The sequence below is a fragment of the Oncorhynchus masou genome, chromosome 10, assembly GCF_036934945.1.
Source record: "Oncorhynchus masou masou isolate Uvic2021 chromosome 10, UVic_Omas_1.1, whole genome shotgun sequence".
NCBI lineage: Eukaryota > Metazoa > Chordata > Actinopteri > Salmoniformes > Salmonidae > Oncorhynchus > Oncorhynchus masou.
Window position 1 is genome coordinate 23,097,887 of NC_088221.1, and position 9,924 is coordinate 23,107,810.

General features: G+C 45.1%; 1 protein-coding gene across 8 annotated transcripts; it reads right to left on the bottom strand.

Annotated features, from left to right (window-relative positions):
* Nucleotides 1-103: 103 nt before the first annotated feature.
* LOC135547358 (RCC1 and BTB domain-containing protein 1-like) lies at nt 104-7,211 on the bottom strand. 8 transcript variants are annotated; one of them, XM_064976327.1, is made up of 12 exons: nt 6,989-7,080; nt 5,803-6,031; nt 5,498-5,648; nt 5,155-5,321; nt 4,480-4,638; nt 4,218-4,325; nt 3,994-4,136; nt 3,708-3,898; nt 3,502-3,628; nt 2,791-2,942; nt 2,440-2,570; nt 104-2,206 (listed from the first exon to the last, which is right to left on the bottom strand). In XM_064976327.1, exons 1-12 carry the CDS (start codon nt 7,003-7,005, stop codon nt 2,066-2,068), a joined length of 1,716 nt encoding a protein of 571 aa, XP_064832399.1. In that variant the 5' UTR covers nt 7,006-7,080; the 3' UTR covers nt 104-2,065. The 8 variants fall into 8 exon arrangements, with proteins under 8 accessions (XP_064832399.1, XP_064832404.1, XP_064832398.1 ...); XM_064976332.1 differs by having other exon boundaries at nt 3,810-3,901; XM_064976326.1 differs by having other exon boundaries at nt 3,708-3,901.
* Between the last annotated feature and the right edge of the window lie 2,713 nt (nt 7,212-9,924).

Sequence of the window (9,924 nt, forward strand, 5' to 3'; positions counted from 1 at the left end):
TGTATACTGAGTATGTCCACATAACCGTCAGACCATTTTATTGGTAAACTACACGGTAATGTAAACTACGTATTTTGTGATCCAATACATAATATAGTACACGTATCATAATTTGGTTTTAATCCAGAGGTTAGAAAAATTAGATCACGCAGGGATCCATATTGTTGATTTAAAAGAACATGAGTCAGTGTACAATGACACCTTTGTTTTCAAGCCCTGGATTTCTAACCCGTTGATATTAATAGATATGCCGATAGAGGACAACCTTGTTTTACTTCTCTTGACAGTTTAAAACTTTGAGAAGTTGAAATAATTCAGGCATTTATTTATAAACTCCAGTCAACTTTATCAAAAGCCTATTCAAAGTCAGCTGTGAATACCAGGCAATAGTTTTCAGTGTTCTGTTTCCAGTACTTGTCTTATCTCCAATATGTCAACCATGTAAAAATTGCATCACAAGATTTCCGCGGTAGCGGAAACTGCATACACGGTAAACGTTGCATATGTCGGCTATGTCGAAAATTACCGCTATAGCGCTGAACTTCGGCGGTGGGATTGAATTGAGCCCTTGTTTTGCAACCAGTCTTACACCCACCTCCAGCCCACCACCCTTTTCTTTGACTCACTTATACTCTGTCACCTTAGGCTCTGCCCACAGAGCTTTTATCCAACATATCAACTGTGTGCTGCCCTCAGAACAGGATCCAATAAGGTCATTTGTATTGGTCATATTGAGGAAAGTTAACTGGCACACCACTCTATAGAATTGGCATAGAAATGAATTACTGACAGTTGGAATCATATAACAACTCAACTGGAATCTCAGCAGCTCCTCCCAACAAAGCAGCCTTCACCCAGCTTTCTCACACTCAGTGTGTGTGTGTGTGTAACTAAATATCTACAAGTTGTCTTTCATGAACATAAAAAATAGGTGATTATCATTTCTGTATAATAGTTCTGTACAGCTGATATAGTGCAAACATTACTGAAAAGTAACAATACCTTAAATGTCTGAAATCATCTGTAACATAGGCTGAAAATATTGCATTCAAAATCCCAGGCAACCCAATGTTCTCCAAGAACTCTGTCATGGAGTTTACATTGACCCCATGCACAGGTTGTTGTTGTTGCTCTTTTTAGGAATGCTGTGATTTCACACAAGTACAACATTTTTATTGCTCTAACAGATTAAGGCCTAGGTTCAATCAGATCAATAACCGACACCAGCATGGTGGATGTGTTGGAGGTTGAACTGTGGTGGAGCCATTAGATCGGTGAGCAGCTGCTCTTGATCATTGTCATGAAGCCACACCCATCCCAGTCCTGTTAGAAGTTCAGAACAAGAAGGTGGGCAGTCAAATTGAAAAATCATGAAACTAAATAATGAGGATTTCTATAGTCTTAATCGAGGTGAAGATTACATCTCACATTCCAGTATTCAAACTTGTAACCAAGGCTACATGGGATTTCTGTTAATGTGACTGTGCAGCCAATGGCAATGTCCGCTTTAGGTATAAGACCGGGAACCACTTGTGGATTTGACAGCTAACGCAGTTCCATCTCCGACACCCCAAAAACAACCACTATGCAGATGTTGGCTAAAGCGGATCTGATTGAATCCATCCCGAAGACTGGATCTAATAACCTGAGACCCACCGTTCAATTAGAACACTGAAGACCGCTATCTGTCAGTAGTGACAAGTTATATAATCAATCTCACAGGCTTTCCCAGAACCCACTGCACCATATCAGAAAGTGCAAACGTGCTCCTCACTTGTCAAGAAGGGAGACAAAATACTTGCAAAATACTCTGGCCTCCAAAGCTGCAAGACGTAACTACCAACCCACAGAGGGAGATGGAAGACGATATAAATATCTAATAACCCCTCTGAACAGTTCTGTAACAGGGGTTAGGGTAACTACTTAACATCCTTTGCAGTAAATAGACAACCACTGGCAGACGCTACAGCTAACGAAGCCTGGTGGCTCGTATCGGATGGCAGACCAGAGCGTGTTTAGCCTAGCGTAGCCCCCTGTGATGGAGACAGATGAGCCGGTTCAGCGGTCAGTTCTTGAAGGCTCCACAGCGGCTAGCTCGGCTGATGAACTCTTTGAGAAGGTTGCCTTCGATCTGCCAGAAGGCTGCAGTCTGGGTCACCTCCGTTAGGTGGTTCACACAGAACTTAAAGCAGAACTCCTCCAGGTCCTAGATACACCACATGGTTAAACAGGAAATATGAAGTTAGCACTTGTCCAATAACAAACGCTCGTTTTAGTTTTTCTTTGCTATGGTGTGCCCCAATGAACACAACCCTGGTAGAGTAGGCTTGGTAGAAGTTGCTCCTAGCCACTGGTACAGGGTCAGATATGTGTTAATCCGCCTAAAGGTTAAGATTGGGTGAAGAGTTACCTGTTGCTAGGTGTGGAAGCGGGACTGACCTCTGCGTCGTAGCGCACAGCAGCAGCGAGCAGAGAGAAGGCGTTCTCTATGGTGATGCCTCTCTTGATGATGTGCTGACAGAGACGCTTCAGGCGGTTCTCACAGTAGGATGTGGCCAGGTCCAGCAGACCTAACACAACCATAGACAGTCTGGATCACTGTTGGCTTGGGATGTTTGCATACATTGATGTCTGCATCTGTGTTGTTTCTGGACTTTTATAAATCAATGATTGGTCTACAGATGAGGTACACCCCAATATGAGCTTGACTGGTAGCACTGTCACAGCCTTTAACCCTCCCCTATTGATTAATTGCCTTGTCAGTAAGGCATGGCTAGGTGGGGGACTGACCGATAGCATCCTCTGGGGGCAGGTCTATGTTGTCTGTGTAGAGGAACTCTAGGAAGGAGCGGTAGACGGGGTAGGTGAACTGGTCGATCTCTATCACCTCCTTCATGTCTTCATTCCAATGGGACTGGAACATGGACCTGAAGTGCTCACACCTAGCAGTGGAGAGGGGTAGAGGACAGCTATTAGCGTCACTAAATATCCTCCATTTAAAGGGATAGTTCAGAATTCTGGCAACGAGGCCCATTATCTACTTCGAGAGTCACGAACTTGTGGATACCATTTAAGCATGCTAGCTGTACCCAAACACTTTGAGTCTGTGCCAAGCTAGTTAGCATTGGCACACGAATCTACCTCTAACTTCCTTAATACTGGACGCAGATACATAGAAATATTATCCACAAGTTCACCTGACTGAGGAAGTAGGTAAGGGGCTTCATACCAAAATCCTGAACTATCCCTTAAGTGTCTTTGAAAAGCACTAATGTAAAGCATGTGTTCTATAATATTGTGAAATAACGCCACATTTCCTCATTCGCCAGGAAAGATAATCTTGCAATGGGTCTGGTAAAACAACTTGACTCAATAATAGACCATTCAACTTCAAACTTTCCCAATAATCCAAAAAAGTATTTAGATTTAGAAAGCATTTATTGATGTTAGCTGGGTAATTTGATCTGGCTGTGTTAGAGCCCAGTGAGCAACCTGCCTGACCTGATCTTGAGCACAGCCTTGTGCACATGGATGTATTTGCCATCCACGCTGAACTTGAGGTCGGCCGTCTCTGGGCTGTCAAACTCCTTCTTTAAAGACTGGGACACTGTCAGGAAGTCATCATGCTCTGGAGAGAACACACAAACACAATGAAAGTCATCATGCTCTGCCAAAAGGAGAGGACGTACTCAGTCACACACCCTTACCCATAGAGAGCAGCCTCCACATGACAGAGGGTGTGGCAAAGCAAGCAAAAACGTCATCAGTGCAGGAGAAGTGTGTGAGGAAGGGCAAGACGATGGACTGACCCCTACACTGGCCCCACATGTACACCTGGCCACTCTGAGTCTTAGCTGCTGAGGTGTGTGTGGAGTGGCATGCTGCAATCTCTACAATCCTGCTGGAGAGGAGGGAGGAGATCAGTCTGTATTCAGAGACTGCCTCATCTCTTTCTCAGCCATGATGTGTACTGTGTATATACACATTTCTCACCTCTCCTTCTCAGCCATGATCTGGACTGGGCTGAGTTGGTTGCTCTTGTTGCCTGTGCCCAGCTGGCCATAGGTGTTGGTCCCCCAGGCATACAGCAGCCCCTCGTCCGTTAGGGCCAAGGAGTGGGCATAGCCAGACACTATCTGGATGGGAAGAGAGGGGTTAATGGTAGTGGAGGTAGTGTGTGTGTGTATGTGTGTGTGTGTGCACTCGCGCACGCTCACCTGTAGCACACAGAAACCCTGCAAGCCCACCAGGCGACAAGGTGTTAGCTGATTCCCGTTGTTGCCTAGCCCCAGTTGGCCGTTTCCGTTATAGCCCCAGCCGTACACCTGAGAGAAACAAGCGCACAAACACTCTCTTAGGTGTCCTGCAAGGTTGCTGCATACTTGTGAACCTACTAAGTTAAAGTACACCGGCTGATTGAATACAACAAATACTTAACATATTTAATATCAAACCCACGTTCAAACTGTGGTCACTCACCTCTCCATTCTCGACCACAGCCAGAGAGGAGGTTTGACCACAGGCGATGCTGACGACCACCTTGTTCTGCAGACAGTTGGACACTCTCCTGGGGGTGGGCTGGTTGGCCGTGGACCCTGACCCCACCTGGCCACAGTTATTGTAGCCCCAGGCATACACCTGGACAGGGAGGTCAGAGAATCACATTTCACTGAATATATAATAATTTTCTTTAGGTTTAATAATATAGTGCAAAACACTATAGAACATCACATTTCTAACAGCAATACAAGTCCAGCCCACTTCCCTGATAATACAACAGGTTCACTCTAGAGTGGTGCCAGTCACTGTACCAGTGACATAAAGCCGACTCAATGAAAGAACAGCGGGTAACAATAGGGCCTTTATATCAGAGCTTGGATTTACTGGGTCACAGTAAGTTGGTTTAGACTAGGGCACGGTGGTAAGGGGGCTTAGAGCAGTGTTTCTCAATCCACGGTCTGTGGAATGTTGTTGGCCAGCCCCTCAGATGTTTCTGACAGACACAAGTGTTATTTTCAATATAGGCAGAACCCCACAGACCCCCCCCTAGTTTTCCCTCTACCCTTTCATCTTAACCTCTCCAGCATTAATAGGGATCATGGGATCACAAGCCACCTATCTCCCACTACCCCTCTCCATCCTTCCTTCTCTCACCTCTCCAGTGTTGGTCAGGGCCAGGGAGTGGTGTGAACCACAGGCCACTTCCGTCACCCTCTTGTTGAGAAGGCCGGCAGACACCAGCACAGGTGCGACCCCCTGGTTGGTGGTCCCATTCCCCAGCTGACTGTAGCCATTGTGGCCCCAGGCAAACAGCTCGCCCTCTGACACACAATGGAGGAAATGGTGAGTTAGAAACCCCAAATAGTGGTAGAAATACTTTGAACAGGCATCTGGGATAGGGATTAGGGAATCATGTCAGCTCTATTGAAGACATTTCTATGTCCAACATTCTGTGCCATCCTCTTGAATGTTGTATCCCTGTTATGTGCTGTAGTACCCTCAGTGGCCAGGAGGATGTGGGGTCCGCTGCCATAGCTGAGGCTGACCACTTTCCTCCCACTCAGAAAGTCCAGCTTCTTAGGTAGGATGGTGCTTTGGCTATCCCCTGTTCCCAGGCAGTTACTGCAGTTCAGCCCAAACACATACACCTAAGGAAGAGAAAGAGAGATGGGTCACTGTTTGAAATAAGCAGACACCAGTCAGCATGTGCTGTGCAGAGTGCATGTGTATTCCAGAAGAGAGACCTAGGAGTGACCACTCCAGATAAAACACACTGACTACACCAATCATCTGACCACTTACGTCATCATTGTGGGTGATGTAGATGACCTCGTTGGCGGAGGTTCCAAACACACAGGCCTGTCGTATGGACGAGAGCTCCTCGCCTTCCATCAGGCTAAACAGCGGCCATTTTGTCACATCCACCATAGTGCGCCTTGATCTCCGTTGCAACGGTGGAGGGGTGTGTCCCCGGCTACAGGGAGGAGCAGGTTCGTGGTCTTGGTGGGTGATGCTATCCCTGCTTTTCACACTGAATATTAGACAAGAGACATCGAGAGAACACACAGACAGAACTTACACAACCACCAGAGAACACACAACTCGAAGTCAGAGATCAAACACACGCGCACTCACAATCATCAGAGCACGTGGGCACAAACAGTCACACACACATACTGTATAACTCAAATACTCTGCAACCTCAGACCACCTTTCATTCCCATTAGTATTTTGAGTTGGTGAAATTGAGCAGACAGAACAGACCATTGTCCTGGCCTTTAATCTCTAAATGTTTCCAGATTATAATTTAATCTGTTCCTCACGAACCGCAGGGTTTCACATTTGTATTATATCCCAGCACAAACCCAAGTAATTGCCAAGCACTATATGAATCCGGTGGGTTAGTGTTGGGGTGGAATAAATCCTAGGAACTGATTTGGAAACACTGACCTTATATGTGGTTAGTTCTATAGCCAGTCAGCTGAGACATAGGTAAAAAAAAAAAGATATATAAAAGACTTAATACGGTTTTAAAGCAGGCAGCTAGGCTGGGAATAATTGCTCAGTTAGAGCGTTGCTTTAGGATCGATTGCAGACCCTTGATCTCACCCCTAGAGATTACCACACACAACACGTCAATCGAAAAAAATCAAGTCGAGTCAATTTTCTGACTCTACACAAGCAAAACTCTCAACTAGCCAGTTTAGTACATCAGAAAAGAGAGTAACTAATGTTAATGCTACAACCGAAAACGCATTCACCTTTTATCGAGTCTATTGATGAAATTAGTAGCTAGTTAGCTAGTGGAACTTATGCTGATTAGTTAGCCATCTAAAGTTACCTATATAGTGATCAGTACACACTCGCCTTAAATGACTGCGGACCTGGCTAGATAACGTTATCTAGAAAGCAAGCCAACAAAACATTCCAGTTGTACTAGCTACTGCTAGTAAACGAGTATGCCAGCTGACAACGTGCATTCACTGACCTACAAGAGCGTTCCATAGTCAATAATGACAACTTTTCCGGGGAGGAAAACAAAATAGATCAAAATGAAAGTATGTTTAAAAGCGTCACACCACCAAGCCTACCTATGAGATGCGTTAGTTTGGTGCTATTACCGGTGGACGGGTAGCTAGCCTCCCGGTCACTGAACCGCTTTCTCCTGCCGCCGCCTCTCGGATAATGTCAGCAGCTCCCTGTTGTTGATGTTGGTGTGTACGGAAGTGAGAGCCAATACATGTCACGTGATCAACATTCAACCAAGAGAGGCCCAACTCGATGGAAAATCTGTCTCCCTCCAGCAGGTGGCGTTTTTTCGTTGTTTCGCAGTTGTTACGCGTGCACTGATAGAAGTAGGACACGTGACATTACTGCAACTTTGAGGAAAAAACACTTTATATCAGTCTCGAGATGGCTATGCATATTCGTAACATGAGGCTAGTAGCATAGCATCTCTCAATTGAATACAGGCGGTTGACACCAACAACCCTCATGGAGAATTCAAAAAGGGTTATCCACCAACCTAGAGAAATGACAAGAGGGAGCTAGATTGTGAACAATGACACCCATTGTTGGGGCAGAGAGATGTATATTGTCAATATACCCTAAATAAATAGGACAATGGTCACTAGATGGCTGTCTGACCATAAAATAAACACCCCCCAAAACACATGTTAAACATTTGCATTTCTCAACATAATCCTCATTTCAGGTTTTGCAAGACGCCTGATCTCTCTCCTGATCCAGTTTTGCTCTCAGTTAATCATGAGGGTTATCAGGTGATTCGGTGGGTGATTCTTTTTTAGCTCTGAAATAAACAAACCACACAAACAACCAGGTGAAGCTACTGCCAAGGTTACCATTCCCAGTGATTGAAATCCCAGGCAGCTGGGGAGATCAGTCCAAGGGACATAAAGCTGGTTAAGAAAGCTGCATGCAAACACATGAAAATAAGTAGATGTTATCTCCTTATTTGGTTGACTGTTCAGTGGCATTCAGCTCTACTTGTAGGACCATCCTTTTCAGCACAGAGGTGTAATGGCAAGCAACTGGATCACAAACCAACACGTCAAAGAGGAGTCAGGACCTTGCTGATAACTGAAGCTGTTATAATACATTTTAAGGCCTTGGATGCTTGACTGATCTGCTCCACTCATTGGACTATTAAGGGAAAAGCTTGGATGGACTCCAAACAGAGATCTGCAGAAACCGCCAACCTTCATAAAAAAAACAATATCCTGTCTGTCATGGGCCTGACCCTGTGCAGACAGTCTCACATGCATACATCCAAAGTGGTTCTAGTGGGTAATGAAGTCCACCCCTCCACTGTCTTCAGAAGGGTGACCCCCACCATGGCCTTCAATGTTGGCTCGTTGGAGCTGGACTCTGGCCCAGAGCTTACCGTGTGGGACATAGGGGGATACGCAAGCCCTGGAAAGACCACATGGAGGGCTGCGATGCCCTGGTGTTGGAGTAGACTGGGGGAGGCATTGGGGAGAGTGCTTGGGGATGAGAGGGTGCGGGGGGGGTCTCCTTGGTGTTGGTTAGTAAGATGGAGCTCGCTGAGGCCATGGGGCTCCAGGAAGTGATGGATGGTTGGACTGGAGCCGTCCTGGGACATGGGAGGTACAGATGCCCTGGGCTCACTGGCCACACTCAGAGACAGCTGAGGGTTAACACACACACACGGATATGAAACACATTCACAAATACAGTGCAAACTGATCAATAGACGAGGCACGGATGCCCATACGGTTTGGGTTAAATGCAAAAGACATTTCAGTTGTGCAACTGACTAAGTATCCTCTTGCCCTTTCACACACAGCTAAAAGGGTTGGCACACAACCAATGAGGATGTGAAGCTTTTCATAAGCATAATGTGTTCCTATGACTATAACTAGCTCCATGCCTCAGAATGCATCAGGCCAGTAGGTTATTTTAATATAGAACCAGTTGTGACATTCACTCTAATGGAAACTGTTAAAATGGGACTCGAGAATTGTTTGCAGAGAAGATTGGAATGAAATAGCTACTTATCAAAAGGACAAAAATGCAATGGGATTATCCACCCTTTTTTACACTCATTGTAACAATTATACATTAAACAAATCTCCTCACAGCAATGTCACTTGAGTGCCACTAATTTGTAACATTTACAGAAGATGCAGTACCCCTCTACACCACAATGTGGTCTCATCAACCACAACTCAACCCTGCTGGGTAATGTAGGTTGGATCAATGGTTACTACTGATTTATGTATTGACACTGCCAGTCTGAAGGGACTGGTGACATACAACGACTTTAAAATAAAACCTTTAGTCGTACTTTCAGTAAAACTTGTGATTATTGATTGGTATTTTACATCAGGTATATTTCTCTAGGTACCATGGACAGCAACTCAATCACATACATGCGAGCATAGTCACTGTGTCTCTTAATACGACGCAGTCACTCTCCCCTTTTCCCCCCAGACACACACGCCTTGATTTTAGTGTACAAATCAGAACACTTGCAGCGGTGAGGATCCAACGGCTAACAGGAAGTTTATTTTGGTTAGGATCAGTAATACAGAGACCATGTCCTGAGGGCGAGATGGGAGGAAGTGATATCATAATCCCATTATTGGTTAGCAGAATGTGGCATTGATGGGTTTGTTTGTGGTGAATGAAGGTATGGGTGGATATGTCATAATGGGTTACAATGCTCAGCCCATAGAATTAGGAATTAGAATATTAATAGGATCTCTATGACTCAGCCAATAAAATAGGAGTAGAACAATCACTACAGCAGAGAGCAGCATTGACTAATCCCATGGCAGACTCCAGTAATTAGGGAGACATCACACACACACACCTATTTCAGATGCGCCAACAGCTTCTAGCATTTTTTTGTTGTTCACAATACATCTGAGAAAAAACTTG